Here is a 23,313-nt window from a genome sequence, read left to right as displayed (position 1 = left end):
AAGTGAATAGAGAAGTATTATTTATCCCCTTCAAACAATACAAAAAACTGGGCCCCTCTGATGAAATTAATAGGCAGCAGGTTTAATACAATAAGAGGAAGTATTTTTTCACACAGCACACACCTAACCTGTGGAACTCATTGTCAAAGGATGTTGTGATGGCCAAAAGTATAACTGCATTCAAAAGAGAATTGAATCAGTTCATGGAGGATAGGATAGGTCCATCAATGGCTATTAGCCAAGATGGTCAGGGACACAACTCAGTGCTGGGGGAAAGCCCTAAAACTCCGACTACCAGAAGCTGGGAGTAGAAGACAGGGGAGGATCACACTATAATTGCCCCATAAGCTCTGGTATAGGCCAATATTGGAGACAGGATACTGGGCAAGTTGGACCATGGTCTGAGCCAGTGTGGCAAATCGTATGTTCTTACTAAAAAAATGAAAAATGGCAGGTGAAAGGTATGCAGCACACAAGTGGAATGGAGAGGGAGATAGCTGTTGGTTTCACTTTTAGCTTCTGTTTAGCACACATCAACCACCCGCAGCAGCTCTAACAGTTAGTGGTTATTAGCTTGCTAATTCATTGTTGACATCATGGTAGCTGTGGGCCTTGAGGAAGGAACTGAATGACAAAAGTAATGACCTGGGCTGAAATCCTAGCCCCACTGAAGTCAGTGGGAGTTTTGCCATTAACTTCAGTGGGGTCGGGATTTCATTGCTGGTATTGGCTAAGCAGGGGCCTTCCATGTCTAGGGGTTGGCATGGAGACAGTTTCAGCAAATTGGTCACAGATTATATTAAGGTTCCGTGTATATATGGTTTATAAGGATTAATAAATGATTAATCAATATTGTAAGCATGTTATGGACATGAGTAGTATGTTATAGATGGTTATGAGCACATCAGAAAAAGATGTTTTAGATGGTTATAAGCCATGGTTATAAGCAGTTTATTGACTTGTTGGACTCTGTAACAATCTATAGCAACTGATTAACTTTTTATGAAAACATTTATTAATCATTTCTTAACCCAAATGCTTACTAATAGATAATAAAATGACACAAGTGTGGAGTGGTTTGGGAATGATTTGTGAACCAAAAAAAGACCTAAGTTCATCAAACTTTTTGGTCATCAACTAAAATACAACCAACTCTGTTACTCATATAGCCCCCTAAATCTACATTTATGCCATGCTTCACCATCATATTGAAGTGCCCCCATGCATAGCTGAGCACCGATCCCCTGAGCACACCAAACTTGTGGCGTTAAATGGGATCCACTGCTAGTAATGAACAGGATGCGGGAGAAATGAAGTTGTTTGGTTGCCTATTAATACATTGAGCAATATAATTAATTATTTTATTATTTTATTTTAAGAATATGGGTCTAAAGGTTTTTACTAATTCTACAATACGGAAGCCGGTCCTGTGCCCATCTGACAAAGCCTGCCCGAAAGATTCCACGCCCGACTATGGTTTTGGTGGTGGATATGCTGGTAAAGATAATGTGTAAAAAAGGGGTGGACTGGATGGCTTGGGAAATGGGGTATGGTCTTTTCACTTCCAGGTCACCAGTTCCAATCTGGCTGCACCTCAATAGTGTCCCCTGTGTAGAATGAATTGGCCAATCAGTGTGTCCAGTTCCTAGTGGGACAAGTCTCCACATCACAGTTTGCCTCAGTTAGTGCTTCCTTTGTGGTTTCTGCAGAATGGCCAAAGGACTGACTGGAGTCTGACTCAGCTTGTGTATAGGGGAAAATGAGGGGAAAGTTGCAATGCTGCCTCTTTTCAGAGGATGATAAAGATTTCATTCTCCAGGGTTCATTGGTCCAGAGCCTTTCACAAGCTCACAACTGACTTAAAATTTAAACAAGGAAGTATCAGAAAATATAATGGGGCTACTAATGGTTTAGATGCCAATACTGTAGCATTTTACAGCCCTGGATCTCAAAGCATTTTACAGCGGATTATAAGTATTACAATTATCCTTCTCTATAGCCCAGGAAGAGGTAGAAGTACCTTGAGCCTCATGTTGCAGATGGGAAAGCTGAGGCACAGACTAGTTAAATGACACAACAAATCCGGCATCTTGGCAGTGGGTTAGACTAGGTGACCCTTGCGGTCCCTTCTAACCCCCGGGTTCTATGATCCTGTGACTGGCTTGGGACAGATCACAGGAAACATGTCCCTCCAATTACTCTAACTAGTCAAAGCAGCAAAGAGTCCTGTGGCACCTTATAGACTAACAGACGTATTGGAGCATGAGCTTTCGTGGGTGAATACCCACTTCGTCGGTTGCATCCGACGAAGTGGGTATTCACCCATGAAAGCTCATGCTCCAATACGTCTGTTAGTCTATAAGGTGCCACAGGACTTTCTGCTGCTTTTACAGATCCAGACTAACACGGCTACCCCTCTGATACTCTAACTAGTCAGTGGACACAGCTGACTTTCCAACAGGGAAAAAAGTTACAAATAGTCAGAAAGTATAAGACAAGGGAGAAAAAATACTTTCCACACTTTCTTACTGTTTTCCAACTGGAAACCAGTAACAAAGAGTAAGGGAGTGGGGTAAACCTAAGCTGTTACTGTTTTCTAACGTTTCCAGTTGGAAAACAAAAAGTAGAGTAGTTCCCTCGCCCCACCCCATAGTTCCTTATGTTTTAGAATTTTCCTGCAAGAAATCCCATGGAAAAAATTCTGTTTCCCTCAGGTCAGACCATGCTCAGTGAAGTTTCCAGGCAGATCCCATTAGATCTCTCTACCCTATGCTCCCTAATATGACACTTTTACCATATATACAACTCCGTTCTTCACCTCTAGGTGGCAGAGGGATGATGAGTGAGTCTTCTGTGATAAAGACAGTTCGGATATTCTTCCCTGAGACCTGGATTTGGGATCTAGTTCACATCGAGTGAGTGTTCTTCTTTTCTGTCCTTGTCTATTTTAAGGGTCTCGGAGTCACTTCCCAGTGCTCACTGGAAGTCACAAGGAAGGTAAGGGAACATGTAGCTGCTTCCCAGACCTCTATGTTCTTACCCTTTTGTCTTTCTTCCTAATCAGTGACAGATGAGCTCCCATTTGTTACCCATCTCCAAGCCCCTGAAGCCTGACAGGTTCTAAATTATGCCCTGTTGGATCTTTACCTGGCCCCTGTTTTCAGTACAATGCAGGCTATGACATCAAAGGTTTTTGTTTAAAGGACCAAAAAAAAAAAAAAAAAAAAAAGGCAGGAAACCATTTTTGATTTTCAACAGCCAGGTTGCTTTCGGTATTCTCCCAAGGCTGCCAATAGCATCTGCAACAAGAAGGCAAGGAAGATCGCCTCAAAAAGATACTGATCTTAATTATGAATTTCCGTGGTTTAATCTATTTCAAATGTCAACCATAATGTATCATGTCTGATTTGTGGTTTTGGATTTTTTTTATTTTGGGTTACAAAAATACAGCATTCTTTTGTGTTTCTTAAAAAAATAAAAAAAAATAAATACTCGGCATTCCCTACTTTTCCAATTAAAAAAAAGCAATTCCAACATCCTTGCAAGGGATTTAACATTCTGGTCATTGATATGAACCTTCAGCTCTACCTCCAGCTTAACAATATTTTCTGAATATGGAGGGTGTCACGGGGTCAGTCACCACACTGGCACCTCCTCCTGGCTGTTTTGGGAATTATCTCTGATCAGCAGGTGTGCCATATGGTGGTGGTGGCGCTCCCGTCCTTGTCTCTGCCTGCAGACCCACTGCAGTTCCAGTCTCACTGCCTCTGCTTTGTGGCACAGCCCTCCGACCATGTCACAATCTGGGTTCCCCCCTTCTGGGGGACTCCTTCCGCAACAGTCTAGCTGCTCCTTGCAGCAGCTTGGCAGTCCATAGCCTGGCCACTTCTTCAGCGGTGAGTGTGTGTGGGGGGGAGAGGCGAGACCCAGGCCCGCCCACTACTCTAGTTCCCAGCCCAGGATCCCTGCAAACAACAGCTTCCTAATGGCCCTCCTTTCTTTCTCCACCAGTCTGTCTCAACTCCCTGGGCCACTTCCACGCAGCCGCAGCACCTTTGGCTCCTGCCTCTGGCTCCTTCACCCTCTTCCCAGGGCGTTGGGCCTGCAAGTCCTAGCAGTCCTGTTCACGGTGCTAGTTCTGCAGCTCTCTAGGAAGCGAGTCCTCTCCCTTGGGCTTCCTGCAGCAGACTGACTTGCTCCAGCCTGCAGCTTCCTTTTATATGGGCTGGCTGGGCCCTGATTGGCTGGTCCAGCCACTGCCCTAATTGGCTGCAGTCACTACCCTAATTGGCTGTTTTCATGCAGCCCTCCAGGCTGGGTTTTAACCCTATCAGGGCCAGTGCAGGGCAGACGCCCCGTCACAGGGAGGTATATCCTGTGGAACCTAAGTGGGAAAGGAGAATATTATTTCAGCTTGGAAGTCTCTTCTATTGATTAGCTGGAAAATACCCTTTGAACGATCAGGTTCTTTTCTCACTTTGTCTCTTGTACCTTTAGTTCTAATGGAAAGGCCAGTGTTTCACTCACCATCCCTGACACCATCACAGAATGGAAAGCCAGCGCCTTCTGCCTGGAAGAGGAGGCTGGGTTTGGCATATCCCCATCTACCTCCTTGACGGCCTTCCTGCCCTTCTTTGTTGATCTGACCCTACCCTACTCCATTGTCCGAGGGGAAAAGTTTAATTTAATAGCCAATGTCTTCAACTACCTGGACAAATGCATCGAGGTACAGTATGTCCTTTCCCTTTCCTTCCTGAGCCCCTCTGAGTAGTGTTTCCAGCAAGGCTCTGAGCAGAACGAAGCATTCACAATCCCATTCCAGCCACTCGGCCTTCTTTACACTGGCTTCCTACACAGCAGTGGAGTGATTTCTTTTAAGCTGGGTCTGTCTACTGGATATTGATCTATCCTTTAATGGAGAAGGAACTTATTATAACTGAGAACTCATTCTGGTCTATCCTTTGGCATTTGGTGTTCTTTGACATATCGCTGTTTGAAACGGGAGTACATCAAAGCGCAATACAGAACTTTTCATAGTAGCATGGTCCACACAGACAATTAGTGCACGGCATTCTAGTGTGTTGTAGATTCATACCATGGCTTGCCATGTACTACCTTGCTATGTAGACAAGCTGTCAGAGAGGATATTGGGATAAGTCATTTTGCAAAGTACAATTTGCTTTCTACTTGAATGGCCACTGTATATGGGCATAAGGGTCAGGGTTTATTATCTCCTCTGAAGAATGCCCCATCCCTCCTACCTGTGTTGTACCTCTCTACCCCAGGACAGCTCTAAGGTGACGTCAGTGGGTAGGCAGCAGAATCAGTCTCTGGAGGAGATCAACAAACCCTCCTTTTGTCCCCCAGCCTGGCATTAGGAACAGCATGTGCAATATTATTTTGTCTCCCTCTCTCAGGTCAGTACCGTACTGGAAGAGTCCAGGGATTACAAGATAGAGCCCCTTTCCCAAGAGGGCAACACTGCAAGGGTGTGTGCCAACGAGAGGAAAACCTCCTCCTGGACTATTATTCCTCAAAAACTGGGTAAGTGTCTCTGCCTTTGTCATTCTCATGGCACATTGCTGGATTGTCCAGTCTCAGTCCAGAATTCTCTATCACACGATACCCTGCCCGCTAACCTACAGACAGGAACTGCTGCTATCTGTACCAGACTTCACTGAAGCAGCTCTGCTGAATTCCGCTGGCACAATCTCTGCAGGCACATGGCAGTGAAGTAGGACCCCGTGTTCTGCCTCTGTTCTTGTTCCTGACAGTTCATTCCTCTCATGTCTCAGAAAGGACCATTCAGCTCATCTGGTTTTATGTGAAACATTTGCAGGAGTCCACTTGCCTAAGATATTTCTGTGCATAATCCCCAACTCTGCCCAAGCTTGGGAACTTGCTCCTTGTCAACAGAGAATTTTAAATGCCCGAGTCTTGCTCTTAGCTCACTGAAACCCACAAATATCTAAAGCTTTAATCACCAGGGTCTGGACATTGAAAATTTACACATCAGCAACCAAGATCAGAAATCATTCAATAACAACAAATGTGCTAGGAATATTGGACCAGATCCTGGTGTAAATTGGCATAGCTCTATTGACTTCAGTAAGGTCCCAGTGAGGACCTAGCTCTAAGTTTTCAATACTTTCTTTTCAAAAGTGGCCTTTGTGTGAAATGGTTTGGAGATTTGTATGTGTAGAAAGATGGAAGTATAACATTATTTTTTAACTTACAAAGACTTCCCCCAAAGAGTTTGCCATTGTGGTTCAAATTTCATAATAGGGTCATTTTTAAAGTTCAGAAATAAAAGCAACAGGTTGATTTACTTCAAACTGGAATTCAAAAAGCCGGATGTGTAAACAATTTTACTGAACCTAGAGAGTAATCGTGAACTCGTAGAAGCCAAAACAATTTTTCTGTCCAAAATTATAGCACGGTAAAGAGCAGGCTTATAATAGATTTCTGGCTGCAAAGTTAACAATAGAAAAGCTACTGTGTCTCCAGAGTAATTGAATTTTTGTTAGATTACATTCTGTACTGATTAAAAAGGTATTGGCATCTTCTTCCCATTTCCATGGTGCTGGTACTCGCAAGGGATTATGTGAAGTTCTGCCAAGCTGTCCTGTAAGTGTCAGGTGGGCAGGATTCACCAGTAGTTGTCTCTTCATTGGTGAATTCTGTCTGTGATGAGATGTATTAAACAATGACCAGAATTCATTCACACTGCTGGCTGACTTGGAAGAGAGGGAATTTCTCTTCAGGCCATGCTAGGAGGAGTGAATTCATGCCAGTGTAATTCTAGGCTTTCAGGATTAATTTTCTTTCTTGGGCTTGGGGGGTTTCTTTCAGGTAATGTGAGCTTCGCCGTTACTGCTGAGGCAAAGTCGAGTGACGCATCTCAGGAGCAGGGGATAGAACGCGTGGACACTATCAGGCAGCTGCTGTTAGTTGAGGTATGATAAAAAAATCCCAACTCTCTGGGAGAGAGAAATGATCTCTCTGGGGTATGTGTCTCTTTTAATTTGATTTGACTCTCCCTCTCCAAAACATCCTGTGAGAGCATCAACTCAGGGTCTGAGGCAACTTCTATTTTTTCCCACCTGTCTTGGGGTAGGCCAACTGGCTGATCTGTTGAACAGTGACCCTGAGACTCTGACCAAAGTGCTGTCCTGGGAAGCCCATGGGATACATGTGATCCTTGGAGGAACTAGTGAGCCAGGCTGCAACCCACAGAGCAGTTATGGCATCAAAGTTCAACCCACTTTCTCCAAACTAGTTGCCAAACACTCTACCAACGTGGCCAGTACTGGAATTTCACCATCTCCCATATCTTGTGACTGGACTCACTTGGTTGGATTCGGCTGTCAGTTAAGCCTTACACCCATGCAGCTGTAATGAAACCACCACATATTGTCAGCAGAGACAGAACCAGGAACCTTCATCACCAAAAATAAAAGCTCTTCCACGTGAGCTAAAGGAGCACCTCTTTTGGCTGTGTGCAAGGAGCAATCTGTCTTTTATCCTCTTTCCCACTAGAGGGAGACATTTTTCCAGGCGCATAGCCGGAGTGGTTCACAGGGGCCATCAGTGGGCTTGTCCAGATGTAACAGAGGACAGAATTTGCACTAATTTATGACATGTGGCATATTACTGCCGCCATGTCTGGAACCAGCCACTCATGGGGTCAAAATTTGCCTTCATTTACACCTGTGGAAGCACAGTGAAGTCAGCGGGGAAGAGATGATCTCAGACTTTGGGGAAGTTCTTTTCCACACATTTGGTGCCTTTGGCCCATTTCTATAGGGATGCAGCAGGGGTGCACATAACGGGGCAGGATTTGTCCTATGATCTCTAGGGCAGCTTCTGCACCAAAGGAAGCTGGAACTGTGACCAGCTCTCCTCAGCTGTGAATTTCTCCTGCACATCTCCCAGCTGCCTTCCTGGAGGAGAGGAATGGTACACAAAGAGCAAACGCTGCTGGGTGCCAAGATGGGGAGGGAGTGATGCTGCTGGAATGGAAGTGCAGTCACCTTCACTCAGTAGTCTGGGGGCAGGCAGCCTGTTTACAATGCTGCACGCTACAAAGATGTGCTTTCCAGCATTATTTTGTTTCTGGGTTCATTGTTATGTCTGTTTCTCTCCTCTTCTTCCTTTTTCACTTCCCTGCTGCCAACCAGCCTGAAGGCATCAAAAAGGAGCTGACCCAGAGCTCTCTCATTTGCACAAAAGGTAAGGGCATCTCTCCAAATTCCCTCCTGTAAGGCAGCCATTGCTACAAATTTAGCAAGTGATTGCTGTCAGAGAGATTTCCAGATTAAAACACTTTTCAACCAGGGCCCTTCCCTGCCCTGATTAATAGCCCCTTAGTTCTTTGAAATTGAAAGAGTTGTAGCAATATGTTTCACTCTATGGTTGTTTGTTTGCTTTTCACATGTCAGTCCTTTTGGATCATTAAAATAATGTGTTTGGTTTCACTTGCAGGCCCTCAGGCAGTAGCACAACCCTATTCTATTCTAATTCTATTCATGGAAGGTAATGGCTAGTGTGTATGTGCACAGCTACCCTTTAATGAATAGAATTAAAACCACTCAACTGTGTATCATAGGGTGTGTCTACATTGCAATCAGAGGTATGAGTGTAGCATATGTAGACTTACCCGAGCTAGTTTAATCTAGCTACAGCAAGTAACAATAGTCGTGAAGCCATGGCAGCACGGGCTAACCACTCGAGTACATATCCAGGATCCCAGGCTTAAATTGTATGACCATTGTTGGAAAGAGGGTACTATAGAAGGGAAAGTTAGTGGTTGAAAAAAAGAGATTTATTATTATTATTATTATTATATCTTACCAACAGGCAGCGCTGTCTCTGAAATGGTGTCTCCGAAGCTGCCAGCGAACCTGGTGCAGGGATCAGCCAGAGCTTCTTTTTCTGTCCTCGGTAAGTTTAATGTTTATACTAAGAATAAAGGTCTTGATTCTCCCCTGGCCTTAACCTTGTGTTGTCACTGACACCAGTGCAAAACAAGTGTAGAATGGGTGTACAATACTGTCATTCTGAATTGTTAGCATTTCACATCCGCTTTGCAAAGCTGTGCATAACTATAAGAGCTGGTCCAAATTTTTCCAACAAAATATTTTTTCCATTGGAAGATGCTGATTCAACTAAATTAAAACATTCTGCAGGACCATATAATTTTGACGAAAAAAATGTCAAAACATTTCGTTTCAATAAAGATCAGCCTTATCGAAATGAAAGGAATGTTTTGATAAAGTTGAAATAAAATGTCATTTAGATTTTTCTGAAGCAAAACTTTGGAGTTTCATTTTGTGGGAAATCTTGAAATTTCATTTTTTCATTCCAATTTGGAGTGAAAAGAAAATTGGTATTTCAGAATTTCCCATTGAATGGGAATTCCAGGATCTGAGCAGCTCCAATAACTATACAAGGTGCAAAGCAGTGGAAATACTGAACCATGGGAACTGTTGATCTGAAATTAGTGAGCATAATTTTGAACTGAGTCTGGTTCTTTAAAAAGTATCTTTCTGGCTCAATGTGAGGTGCAGTGCGGCTGGCCCCAGTGACCACACTGGAGAAGTGAATCCTAGCAATGACATATCCACGGGCCAAATGCTGCTCTCAACTAAGCCCATGCAACTCACTGAAAGTCAGTCACTTTGAAATTGCAGCATGGGCAGAATGTGGCTTCTAGAACACAGCCTGTTTTTTAAAAGGGTAGGAGCTATTTCTCAGCTCCCAACTCAATACCGATGCTCAGATGTTCTTTACTCTTGATTCCTATTTCCTTAGATCTTCCCTATTTGTCTTATTTGTCTGCAGCTCTATATTTAAAAAAAAAATTAATGGCCTAAGAAACCACCCATGTGGAGAGATGTGGCAATTTCTCTTTCTCCCCCAGGCTTTGGGTTCTGCACTGTAATTTCTCTGTCAGTCAGTATCTGTCTGCAAATTCATAATCTGGTAGAATAAAACAGTGTATGCTGTAATGTATTAAATACCAACTCCAAACTCCACTGACTCCCTCTGTCTCCCAATTCTCAGGGGACCTTCTGGGCATGGCCATGAGGAACATGGAGAATCTTCTCCAGATGCCCTATGGCTGTGGGGAGCAGAACATGGTCCTGTTTGCTCCCAACATCTACATCCTGGACTATCTGAATAAGACAGGGCAGCTGACTAAAGAGATCGAATCCAAGGGCATTGGATACTTAACGAGCGGTGAGAAGTTTAAGATTCCTCCAACTAATCCTGTGGCCGATTTTGCTGAAATGCCATTCTAGTTCCAGTGTACATGCAATAGTTATTGATGGCTTAGATAGCCCCAGAGGTGTGCATGATGGTACATTACAGGACACAAGCCATTAGAATTCATAGCCAGTGAAATCACTCACTAAAACTGTTTTTATTCTTCAGTCCAAACCTCTTCAGCCTCAATTTATCAGAAAACAAAACAGGTCCATTACTGGGGTTAGAAAATATGTTCTCCTTGTTATGGTTCCAGGGTACCAGAAGCAGCTGTCATACAAACACCCGGATGGATCCTACAGTTCGTTTGGGACCAGAGATGTGGAAGGGAGCACCTGGTGAGAGCTGGAAAGCTGTTTAGGGTCCTGGGTTAGGAAAGGAAGCTGTTTATGGTGTGGAACGGGAATACCTCAACAATCTGGGAGAGAAGTGCCAGCAGGCAGGCTGCTGACTCAGGGGGATATGGAGCCTTTCACCTCTGTGGCACTGGTTACAGTCCATCCACAGGATGGGGGGAAATGGATGGCCCAGGACTAGGGAATGGGAGATAAAGCCTTCCACCTCTAGGGCATTATTCCAGTACAGGTGGACTGTACTGCTTAAGGGAATAGGGCAATGGCAAAGGGAGCCTTTCACCTCCAGATTTTGATGCAGATTTTGGTGTGGAGGGTAGGTGAGGGGAATGACTAGCTTGGTGAAGCTTACACCACTGCAGTGTGAATTGTACCTATTCTGTGCATGGACAGAGAACATCACTCTTTAGGGTTTGTCAGTCTAGTTTGCAGGGCTGCCTGTCAATCATGCAGTTTTCGCTGCTAAGTGTTTGGGGGCATCCCACCCTTCTGTGTGTGGGGTGTGGCACACTGCCCCAGCAGGAAACATACAAGTGTTCGTGCCCTTTCTCTAGGAATTGCTCTGCTGAGGGAGAGTTCTATGGGTCAGGAAAATGAGCCTCGAAACATGGTGCCTCCTCTACTCAAAGTTCTCTCAGTCCCACCTGTGTGTCTAGTGTGCAGACTTCTGCAGCTAGCACTGCTCGCCAGGCGTTAGTCATGGGGAAAATCATGGAGTGGAGGTTTAAATGAGACCAGATTGGGCTCTGGATTCTGCCTTCTCCAACTATCCCTGTGGAAGGTGGTAGCAGAATAAAGAGATATTCACTGCTCCTCACTCCTGCTGTGTGGTTCCCTTGCAGGCTCACTGCTTTCGTATACAAGTCTTTTGCTCAAGCCAAACGCTACATCTATATTGATGACAACGTCCAAACTCAAACCCTGATCTGGCTGGCAAGTAAACAGATGCCAGATGGCTGCTTCCAAAATATTGGGAACCATTTCAACAATGCCTTGAAGGTGAGTGATCTTAGCTTTCTCCCAAGCTTCCAGTCCTGCCACAGGGATAGAACTGTCCAACCACTGCCAAATGCTATCCTTATCCCCAAATGTTCAGCCCTGTCATTGGGATAAGATGCCCTCTAGCAGCTGTCCCATGGACAGAATATAATTCCGACTAGTACCGATAATCAATGCAATCGAAATGGGTGTGTTTATAAGCCAAAGGTTCTGGGTTTTATTCTGCAATTCTGCATATATGCATTTATAACTAAGGACCACGGGGCCATATTCTGCTGTATTATACACGTGTAAGCTCTGAGTAAACCTACTGAAGTCCTTCTGCCTTTATATTGGTGTAACCAAGAGTAGAATTTGACCCCGTGTTTTTTGTAGATTCCTTATAATGTCTAGTCTGGCTGGTAGTTGAGTATTTCACTTGTATACATTTTGGTTTAGCTGGGGCATATTGACCTCCTTTTTCCTTGTGTTCTGCTCAGGATGGAGCAGAAGATGGACTTTCACTCACAGCCTATGTCACTGCAGCATTGCTTGAGGCCGGACTCCCCAACTCGGTATGAATTAAGTGCTACCCTTCCTTATTAGACTGGTCAGTCATATGTCACAAACAGCAAGGAAGTGAGAATCTGTGCCTCATCTCTACTCTTGAGTGACGTCTTAAATACTGGCTTTTGCACACTGAGTTTCTATATGGCCATATCAAGGGGTCTGTACCCAATTATGTAACAGAATTATTAGGTGTAAATGGCCTCACAAATGCACTGGATACTTAATGCATGATATCAGTTAGTCATGTCTTGTGTCCCTAGTTTAACTGCAGTTATGTATTCACACATAGGTAGAAAATCTTAGCTCTCAGCAACAGTACAGTTGTGTTAGAAAACAGAGTTCCTTAAAGGCAGAATCCAACTCATTTTTTTTTAGTGTACACTATACAGCTGTTCTAGCTTCTAGCCTTGCAAACTCATTCTAGGACCTTAGCCTCAAACTGTGTTTTCATTTTTCAACATCATAATTGTAATGGAGAGGAAAAATGTGGTCTGGGTGCTAGCCTGGGACATGGGAGGCCTGAGTTCAATGCCCTGCTCTGCTACAGACTCCCTGCAAATCACTTCATCTCTCTGTCTCTCTTCTAAAATGGGGATGATGATGATGATTGATGATGATGATGACATAAAAATGGCCATACTGGGTCAGACCAATGGTTGCTCTAGTGCAGGATCCTGTCTCCCAGCAGTGGCCAGTTCCAGGTGCTTCAAAGGGAATGAACAGAACAGGGCTATTTTCAAGTGATCCATCTCCTGACAGGCAGTCCCATCTTCTGGCAGTCAGAGGTTTAGGGACACTTAGAGCATGGGGTTGCATTCCTGACTATCTTGGCTAATAGCCAATGATGAACCTGTCCTCCATGCACTTATCTCATTCTTTTGTGAACCCAGTTATACTTTTGGCCTTCACAACATCCCCTGGATATGAGTTCCACAGGTTGACTGTGTATTGTGTGACGAAATACTTCCTTTTGTTTGTTTTAAACCTGCTACCTATTAATTTTATTGGGTAACCCCTAATTATTGTGTTATGTGAAGGGGTAAATAACACTTCCTTATTCACTTTCTCCACACCAGTCATGATTTTATAGACATCTATCATACCCCTCCCCTTAGTTGTCTCTTTTCCAAGCTGAACAGTCCTTTTAATCTATCCTCATATGGAAGCTGTTCCACACCGCTAATCATTTTTGTTGCCTTTGTCTGTTCTTTTTTCCATTTCTCATATATATTTTTTGTGATGGGGCAACCAGAACTGCAGGCAGTATTCAAGACGTGGGCATACCATGGCTTTATATAGTGGCATTAAGATATTTTCGGTCTTATTAACTATCCCTTTCCTAATGGTTCTGAATGTTCTGTTGGCTTTTTTGACTGCCACTTCACATTGAGCAGATGTTTTCAGAGAACTGTCCATGATGACTCCAAGATCTCTTTCTTGAGTGGTAATAGCTAATTTAGACCCCATCATTTTGTATTTATAGTTGGGATTATGTTTTCCAATGTGCAGTACTTTGCATTTGTAAACACTGAATTTCATGTCATTTTTTTGCTCACTCATCTACCCCTTTTTTTAGATAATTTATGAATATGTTGAATAGGACTGGTCTCAGTACAGACCTCTGGGGGACACCACTATTTACCTTTCTCCATTCTGAAAACTATGTATTACTACCCTTTGTTTCCTATCTTTTAGCCAGTTACTGATCCATGAAAGGGCCTTCCTTTTCTCATAGGGATGTTGTAAGGATAAATACATTAAAGATTGTGAGGCACTCAGATACAATGGTGGTAGGGACCAGATAGGGACCCAAGAAAGACAGTAATAAAACATTCTCCAGGATCAAGTTGCTTCTTTAGTTACACCTGTGCAATCCCGTTATCACCATATTAACACTCACCAGATGTATCTGTGACTGTGCAGGTGGAAGATAGTTAACAAGTCCCTTGTTGATGTATGAGCCGGAATAGAGTCCAGCTCATTCATCCAGAGTTGGAATAATTCTGCAAGTCTGACAGAAGTGAAAATTTATTTTTGTCACTAAAGTCAGCAAATAAATAATAATAATAATAATAATAATAATAATAATGCCTATCTCTAGTATCTCCCTTTTCATCAGCTGATCTCAAACTATTTTACAAAAAGGGCGCTATCATCCTCCTCCTTCTACAGATGTGAAAACGGAGGCACAGAAAAACAAAGTGACTTAGTCATCAAGCTGGCAAGAGGCAGAGCTGGGAATAAAACCCAGGTCCCTCTAGGCCTAGTCCAGCATGTGTGTTGGTAAGAAGGTGCCATTTCTTCATGGTCACTTTTCAGAAAAGACCTCCTCTTTAAGAGATCTTCCTCCACTCTGCAGCCCCTTTGGAAGTGAACATGCCATATGCTCAGCATGAGATTCGAGTGATGGATGATTAAAGAACAGTTGAAATCTTTAAGGAGAAGCTGATGCACTAAACTGAATACCAAACAAACATAACACATTTTTATTGATAGCACACAGTGGTCCAGAATGGTCTGTCCTGCTTGGACGCTGCATCTGTCAGGAATGTGGACAATGTTTATTACCATGCTCTCCTGGCTTACGCTTATGGCTTAGCTGGTAACAAGGAAAAATGGAGATTCTTCTTGAAGGAGCTGGACAAATCGGCTACAAAAGTTGGTGAGTGTCATTTGAGTTTTCCCATGAGATAGCCATTGAGAGCGGTTTGAGAGCGGAATAGCCGGTGGTATGAAAAATGTCAGTCTTTGATGTCCGGCCCCTGCTACCTTCCCATTCCACAGCAACCTGGGTTGGACTTATCTCCAAAGTGGAATATGAATTCTGTGAATATCTCTTTACTTTGTGGCCTATGCAGAAGGGGAAACTGAGGCCTGATGTTCTTGCAGCTTCATTTTCTTTTCTTTGTATAGACCCCTGTTTGCACTCCTCCCCTTCTACCACTCCCTCTCTCTGGAAATAGATCCTGGGTCTCTTGCAGTTCAGAATTCTAGCTACTGGGAAATGAGGTTGCCCTCTACAACCTCCCAGACTTGCTAGCCCTGCGTGACAGAGGGATGGGAGCAAGGGACCAGCATTGGGAATCCAGCTGTATCCTCCACGTGGCAGCATTGCACATTAACCACTAGGTTACTGATAAAGCTCCTCATAATCTCCTTTCTGTTCTCAGGTGGCTCAGTGCACTGGGAACGGAAAGAGAAGCCCTTGGCAGAACAATTCCCCTCCTTCAACTCCCGTGCTGCCTCTGCTGAGATTGAGATGACCTGCTATGTGATACTGGCGCTGCTCCAGAGACCCTCCCTGACTCAAGAGGAGTTATCATACGTAGCTCAGATTGTGCAGTGGGTCGCTAAACAGCAGAATCCATATGGAGGCTTCTCCTCCACACAGGTGAATATTGCTTCTGTTCAAAGGAATAGACCCTGAAAATAGTCAAGCTCTCAAGCTGGATCCCCTTGCCCCTCCACTGCTGGGAGGGTGTTCCTAGAGGGGACCCAGGGATTCTGAAACTTCCTTCTCCCATTGTTCCAAAATAGCCCAAATCTGGTGCAAAAGCCATTTATCTGACGGGGTTTTGGAGCAGGTGGAGAGTATGGTCCTGGAAGCGGGGGAGTCGGATGCTTTTTAGGAAATGATTCACCAGCTGGCTGAGCTAATTTGTTCCATTGTCTTTAATGCTGCTGGGTGTCTTGTGCTCCTGTAACATTAATTGTCAGGGCACAGAGAGCTCTGCTCTAGATGTCTTGGTAACCACTATTTACATCTAAGGAAATGATGATTTGCCTGAGTTCTCACAACAAGTCAGTGGCAATCAGCAATAGAATGCAGGTGTCCTAATTCAGTTCAAGCCACAAAAGCACCTTGTCTCCCACTCCACTCCTTCCATTATATCCCAGAACAGGAGGTGACAGGCTCTCTGGGGAGTATAGGAGCTGTACCAATCTTATGCATTATAACCCAGTGGAGACCCTTTCTAATGAGGGGTCATGTTGTACTTTACAGGACACTGTTGTCGCTCTCCAAGCACTAGCCCAATATGGGTATCTCACCTTCTCAAAGGATGGTAAAAACACCATTGAGATCAGCTCCAAGGAACTTCTGAAGAAGGTTTTCCAGGTGGATAACAGGAACCGCTTACTGCTGCAGCAAGTGTCCCTGCCCAGTCTCCCAGGGAATTACAGCGTGGAAGTAAAAGGCAATGGCTGTGTCTATCTGCAGGTAAATAAGGCTTCCAGCCCTTTCAGCTGATAACTCAGGAGATCTCCTCTCCTTTCCCTTCAGCAGGACTGCAGCATTACAGCAGGTGGTGCAGGGGCTGCTTTGCTACATGACAGTTTTTATCTCTTCTAGACAACCCTGAGATACAACATCTACCTTCCTCAAAAGGCCTCTGGGTTCTCTCTCTCCGTGGAGACAGTGAATGGCTCATGTGTAGGCAGCTTCCTGCCAAAGTTTGACCTTGTCCTCTCAGCCAGGTAACCCCTTCCCACTGCCCTGGCTCCCTGGATGCCACATAGGGTAATGTGTCGAGGGAGGGATTTAAAAAGAGCACACTGTAGCATACCATTGTGTAGCTGCAGTAAGGCATGCAGGACCTTCTGCTGAATGACACTGACTCCTATTGCTAACCTTTCCATCCACTGATACAAGTGAATGGGCAAGAAGGGCCCTACAGTTCAGTGAGATTTCATAGGCAATTTGTGCGTGTCATTGTGTTTCCTCCCCAAACACAATCCAGACTGACTCAGTCTCTCTCATTTCAGTTATGCTGGGAAGCGGAGTACCTCCAACATGGCCATTATTGATGTCAAGATGCTCTCGGGCTTCGTCCCTGTCAGATCGTCCCTGCAGAAGGTACAGGAAGGGAATGTTGTCAGTAAGCCACCCAAAGGGCAGTGGGGGTTAGAGGATATTACACCAGGGACTGGTTAAGAAGAGGAGCTGAGTAGGAAACTGGTGTCCTGAGCCATGTGGAGAATTCAGTTAAACCACTTGGGCCAGGGATCTAGCCACATCCCCCGTGCTTTAGCTGCTCATTTGATGAAGTGAGATTTACACAGTAACTTCTCCTGGAGAGGTTAAATAAGCTTGGCCTTTGCCACTGTGCCTCATTATACATGTGATGTATGTGGTTCCCCAGGTCTACCTGGACACCTTGCCATGTTATGTTGCCAATATATGTGTAGCACAGTTTAACAAACATGGAAGAATTTATATTTCCCTTTCCCCCCTCTGTCTTGTACTATCTAACTCCCCAGGTTATGATTCATAGATTACAGGATCAGAAGGGACCACTGTGATCATCTAGTCTGACCTCCTGCATAACACAGGCCAAAGAATTTCACCTAGTATTCCTGTATCAAGGCCATATCTTGTGGTTAAGCTAAAGCTTATTTCTTAGAAAAACACACAATCTCATGCTAAAGACTTCATGTGATGGAGGATGCAACACATGCCTTGGTAAATTGTCCCAGTGGTTAATATCCCTCACCGTTAAAAATGTGCACCCTATTGGTAGCCTGGATTTATCTAGTTTCAGCTTCCAGCCAAGGACTCTAAGGCAGTGTTTCTCAACCTTTCTGATACCAGGGAGTGGGTTGCTGCCTTCCTAAACTGTCTCAGGGAAATCTCAGGGATCACTTACCCTGGTCCTTGAGAAACACTGCTCTAAGGCATTTTACACAAAGACATCAAGTAGGGTGGGATTTACACCTGAATGAATCCAGTAATAGGCTCAAATCCCCAGATCAAACACTCTCCAATCTGGGTTGGGAGTGGGCTTTCAATCTTAGGCCCATCTCCAGATGGCCATCTTTCAACAGCAGCTGTGGCTGGCATATACCACAGAAATATTTTGAATGTCAAACTATGCAACTTAACTGCTAGGGAAGTGAAAAGAGGAGGTGGGATGTGATCGAAAGCATTTCTTCTCAGAGCCTGTTCATTCCCTGTCTGCTTTTCTCTGTGTATGTGTGTGCATTTAGACCACATTTATCACCCTGGTATTGGGTTTATCCTTTCGGTCTGGAGCTGTATGAAATCCAGAACTTGTCTTTGGCAGTACTTTGCATGGAATTTTTTTGCACTCTCCACATTTTCCATGTAGGAGCAGTTAAAACAAAATTGTTATTTTTTTTAGCATTTTTTTGCCTTTTTTTTTTTTTTTTTTTTTTTTTTTTGCCTATTTTCATAGTGGAACTATTTTGCTCAAACAGCTACCTTGTGTTAAAGACAGTGCACTTTTCACTAGAAAATCGGTCAGATTGAGTTGAAAAAATGGTAACATGCAAAAATTTCCATTAAAATGGGTCCAATTTTGAATTCATAATAACATTTTAAAAAGAAAAGTTGAATGTTGAGAAGTCCTGTGTTTCATTATAGTGATTATTTAATACTCCTCAGGACTTCTGCAATAAATTCCACTTTTTGTATTACCAATCGTGACCACTAGACGTCACTGTGGCACCACAGACATGCTGTTTGTGTAGGTTTGGGGATGTCTCTTGTGTTTAAAGTTGGTATCATTTGTTTTGTTTAAAGCTTCAGGATGATCGTAAGGTGATGCAGGTGGATACCAAGCACAACCATGTCTTCTTCTACTTGGCAAATGTAAGTTTGGGGAAGAATGTGCCTTATTTTTTTAGTTTCTGTAAAATTTGGAACTTAAAATGCACTCCTAAATAAATGAAACAACACATCATCAGCCAGCCTGTGTTTATTGTTTTTTGCAGAGAGACTTAAGGTGTCTGTTGCCATCTAATATAATTATGAGAAAAATGATTATGAAAAATTATGACATTTATGAAAATTGTGGAAAATTATGACAAATTATGAAAAATGATTAGGGGGCTGCGGCACATGACTTACGAGGAGAGGCTGAGGGAACTGGGATTGTTTAGTCTGCAGAAGAGAAGAGTGAGGGGGGATTTGATAGCAGCCTTCAACTACCTGAAGCGGGGATCCAAAGAGGATGGAGCTCGGCTGTTCTCAGTGGTGGCAGATGACAGAACAAGAGGCAATGGTCTCAAGTTGTAGTCAGGGAGGTCTAGGTTGGATATTAGGAAAAAGTATTTCACTAGGAGAGTGGTGAAGCACTGGAATGGGTTACCTAAGGGGGTGGTGGAATCTCCATCCTTAGAGGTTTTTAAGGCCCGGCTTGACAAAGCCCTGGCTGGGATGATTTAGTTGGTGTTGGTCCTGCTTTCAGCAGGGGATTGGACTAGATAACCTTCTGAGATCTCTTCCAACCCTAATATTCTATGATTCTATGATTCTAATTGGTAAGGTGGGCTGTTCAGATGACTTAGTCACACTATATAAATCCATTTAGAATAATGGCAATTAAGTTATGCATGTTTTTCTGTTGTCCCTGAGACCTACAAATGAGTACAGTATAAAGCGCAATACAACAGCAATATAGTGCCATTGAAAGGGAGCTCTGTGCATTTATTATTAATCTTTATGGAAGAGCCGCACATTTCCACAGCATTTTACACACATAGATAAACCTCCATCCCTGTCCCTAAAAGGTGATGGTCTAAATAAAACACAGCACTTTAAAGCGGGATTTGAAAAATTAGAGAGAGGGCAGCTGGCAGAAACTAGAAACTGTTTATGCGGGGACGTGGAAAGAGAGAGAAGGGCTTAGAAATCTCTGCTCAGAGCTATTCAGTGAAGTAGATATTAAACGAAACAAAGTCTGATGCATTTTTTCTGTCCAATTTCCAGGTAACTCGGGAGGAAATCAGTTTCTCTTTCTCGGTTGAGCAAAACCTTCCTGTGTCTGATATCAAACCTGCTTCAGTGCACTTCTATGACTATTATGAAACAGGTAGGCCTCCCTGAACCTGAGAAGAGAGCTAGTGAATCAAGCATTAGCATGACCCAGGCTGCTGAATGACTGTAAAATCTGATGCATTTCCCCAGCTGCTCAGATGCAGGCCTCTCTTTCCATTTCTGCATTTGCCTTTTTTCTCTCTCCGAGCAACTGTGAGTGGATAGTGAGGCTTCAGTTTTTACTGATTTAATCAGCATTTACTGGTTCTACCAATTCTCGGAGGTTATGATACAGCACACTGGGCCCAAGAGGGGTCATTGGGAGTTCTCTCTCTCCCCCTTCTTGTTTAATTTGAATACAAAGAAGGATGAACAGTGGCACTCCCAAGAACTACTTATTACAAGCCACTACAGGGACGTTTGCCCTTTACCTGATTCAATGTGTGGCTTAGCCCTTATGCCACAGATTTGGCATGATGGTAAAAATAAATGACCCAGGGTGAGCATTTCTCTCTTGTCTAGTCTGGCCTGGTTCACCCACCAACCGTATCATTGCCATAATAGCTAGCAGCTAAGTAATCATGGTTGTATCAGAGAGACAATGTGGGTGAAGTAATAGCTTTTATTGAACCAACTTCTGTTGTGTCCGTCATCATGGAGTACCAAAAGCTATAGTTACCATTACACATTAAGGTCCCATGTTGTTTGCCCAGCTTTGGGATAAACACCGGGAACTGTCTCTGCCCAGATCAGTAGAGATGTCCAGAGGATGGGAGGGTATATTCTGCTTCCTGTGATTGTGCACACTACCATTTGATCAACATAATTAGCATCATAAATGGCTCCTGTGGTCACGGATAGTCCTCCCTTCTGAACATTGTCAGTGGGCCCAATGGAATGCATTGGGCACTGACCGTGCATTCTAAATCAGCCATGGAAACATGTCCCTAGACAGCTGGGGAGGCCACAACAAGATCCATTGGATGCTGGTGTATCTGGAATATGTGTTAACCACAGATGTGCATGCACTGGGTTTGGAGCGATTTGTCATTGGAATATGGATGTGTTCTTCCTTTTCTTTTCCAGACGAGTACGCTCTTGCTGAATACAATACACCCTGCAGTCAGGCTTCAAGTGAAAACCTGCTAGGAGTCAGGAGAAGGTAACTGAGAGCAATAGACACTTGATAGGTGCGAATGGGGAAAGAAAAGCATAAGAGAGTTGGTTCTTTGTGGAGAGGAAAATGGAAAGTAGAGAGCTGGATGTGGGATAAATCCACACACACTGTTGTGGATCAGGAAAGCCTCATCTCTGCCAACACTCCCAAAGATCCATCCTGGATTTTACCTTCATTCCCTTGAGAGCATTGCCACAGTTGCTGGTCTGTCTTAGCAAAGTTGAGACTGTGTGCTTAGTCACGGAAACCCTCTCCCACCCAGGTGCACACTATACGTAGGTGTTTCTTTTAGAAGACTGGATTCCTGGAAATCACATTTCTGGCAACAAATTCCCCCCAAAATTATAATTTTTAGAGAGAAAAATAATGTCTGCATGAAAAAAAAAATCCATAGATTTTAATCACTCTCCTTTTTTTTCCTTTTTCACCAGGAGAAATGACAGCTGTGAAAATGGGATTTTAGATCCTCACTGCCCTGAGTGATTGAGTTTGGATAGGGCCATTTCAATAAATATCACACTCCTAATCACAGTGTGTGTGTGGATTGATTAATTTTAATGAGGTGACGCTGACACCCCTTCTCAAATGTTGTTGATTCAGGTAAGGGAGAGTTCTGTTCACACAGATAATTGTCCATCCACAGCCAACAGGGCCCCTTGGCTGGCAGTTGCTTCTTGGCTGGTTTGCCTTCAGCTCAGGACATTGATTTCTTAGGTGCCCAGAAGAGTTTCACTGATAGCTCTTTTTGGGCTCCTCACCCCTTTTAGGGGAGTTGAAAGAGGAATTACCAGGAAAGGAGTGACTTTGGGGAGGTGAGTGTTTAGCCTCCCAACCATGCTCCTTCTTACCAGGGGTAAAACAGGATCCCCCTCTTCCCCCCAGGTTTAAACCCCTCTTTCTGCAGTTTACTCTCAATAGACGAATGGGTTTCCTCAAAGGCATCTGCCAGAGTGGCCATTTCTATCACAGATTTTACAGCTTTATCCCAGATACATTGCTTCACATCGTCCTTACACATCCTCAAGAAATGTTCCTGAGCAGTGACATCAAGCAATTGTTCAAAATCTTCAACACCTTTTCCCTTAACTCATATTCACACCAACACTCCTCTTAAGAGTTCTAAATTTTACCCTTGTCACCTCAGGAGTAATTTGGAACATTTTTTCCAAACCATTTCTTTAAATTTTGAGTTATACTAAAGCATCCTGAATTGGCATTTCATTAAATACATTTTGAGCTTTACCAGACAATTTTGTAATCAGTGTGGGGACTCTTCTGTCCTCAGGCATTTCATGGACTTCACACAGCGTTTCAAAAGTAGTGAAGTATTTATTCCTCAATGCAGTCTGACTCTTTGTATGCAAGGCACAGCTGGTCCCAGTTGTGGAGTCTCAGAGTGATGGGAGCTGTTGGTGACACAGGGATCTCTTTCTGTTTCTCTAACAGTTCCAATTGGTGTTCCATTCCTTTTCCTTTTCTCCTTAGCCTCTTTGGCTTGTAGCTCCATGACCCTTCTGCATGTGTCTTCCTCTCTGGCAGCCTCCACCTCTGCAGCCTCTTTGGCTTGCTTCTGGGTCTTAGCTTCCAGTTGCTTTAGTTCCAAGGCTCGCTGGTGTGCTGCTGCTTCTAAGGCAGCAGTCATTTCCTTCTCCTTCAACTCCAGCTCTTTCTAGTTCATTTTTATCTCTGTGTCCTTTAATTGACACTTGCTCTTTTTTCTCTGCCTCTAACCTGAACATGTCTAACTTTGCAATTGCTTCACTGCTGCTGCTCAATTTTATGCCTTTCTGTTTCTATTTCCCTTTCCCCAAATAAGCAAACAGAAAATTTAAAAAAAAACGTTTAACCTTTTCTTTACTGTTTCCAGCCACCACCCTTGAATTTATCACTTAAAATCACTACACCAGTATTTGAAGTATAAACCTCACTCAGAAGAAGTTGTGCTCATTATGCCACTGTGCCATTCCCCAGGGTACAACCTGAACTGCTGTGTCCCCTGAACTCTCCAGCCCAGGGTGCTTTTTATACTGCTTTGCTAGGGAATAACAGACCTCTCCAGACTCTGAGCATTCACAACCACCAGCCCGCTAAATCACTCCCAGCTGAGTACATGAATGCTATTCACAGCCATCCTTGACTAGATATAGGGTAACACCTGCATATTCCTCAGTGCCAGCCTTGCCCCCCCC

General features: G+C 43.8%; 3 protein-coding genes across 3 annotated transcripts in view; all 3 read left to right on the top strand.

The window, feature by feature from the left end:
• LOC135873059 (alpha-2-macroglobulin-like) overlaps positions 1 to 23,313 on the top strand; it is a 1,316,454-nt gene that overhangs the window by 25,955 nt on the left and 1,267,186 nt on the right. The window contains exon 17 of the mRNA XM_065397534.1: positions 1,380 to 1,429. Within this exon, the coding sequence (XP_065253606.1) occupies positions 1,380 to 1,429 (50 nt within the window). The remainder of the gene's footprint in view (positions 1 to 1,379; positions 1,430 to 23,313) is intronic.
• LOC135873062 (ovostatin-like) lies at positions 1,433 to 15,154 on the top strand. The gene is made up of 12 exons (XM_065397537.1): positions 1,433 to 1,497; positions 2,825 to 2,915; positions 4,498 to 4,726; positions 5,418 to 5,544; positions 6,853 to 6,956; positions 8,181 to 8,232; positions 8,860 to 8,943; positions 10,066 to 10,242; positions 10,526 to 10,607; positions 11,465 to 11,621; positions 12,101 to 12,175; positions 14,667 to 15,154. Exons 2-12 carry the CDS (start codon positions 2,836 to 2,838, stop codon positions 14,862 to 14,864), a joined length of 1,365 nt encoding a protein of 454 aa, XP_065253609.1. The 5' UTR covers positions 1,433 to 1,497; positions 2,825 to 2,835; the 3' UTR covers positions 14,865 to 15,154.
• Positions 14,902 to 21,624, top strand: LOC135891237 (ovostatin-like). The gene is made up of 9 exons (XM_065418748.1): positions 14,902 to 14,910; positions 15,211 to 15,561; positions 16,174 to 16,389; positions 16,522 to 16,646; positions 16,935 to 17,025; positions 18,712 to 18,780; positions 19,900 to 20,002; positions 21,034 to 21,109; positions 21,556 to 21,624. Exons 1-9 carry the CDS (start codon positions 14,902 to 14,904, stop codon positions 21,605 to 21,607), a joined length of 1,092 nt encoding a protein of 363 aa, XP_065274820.1. The 3' UTR covers positions 21,608 to 21,624.

Source organism: Emys orbicularis, chromosome 1, assembly GCF_028017835.1.
Source record: "Emys orbicularis isolate rEmyOrb1 chromosome 1, rEmyOrb1.hap1, whole genome shotgun sequence".
NCBI classification, from domain to species: Eukaryota; Metazoa; Chordata; order Testudines; family Emydidae; genus Emys; species Emys orbicularis.
This window is presented reverse-complemented; position numbering and strand designations above follow the sequence as displayed.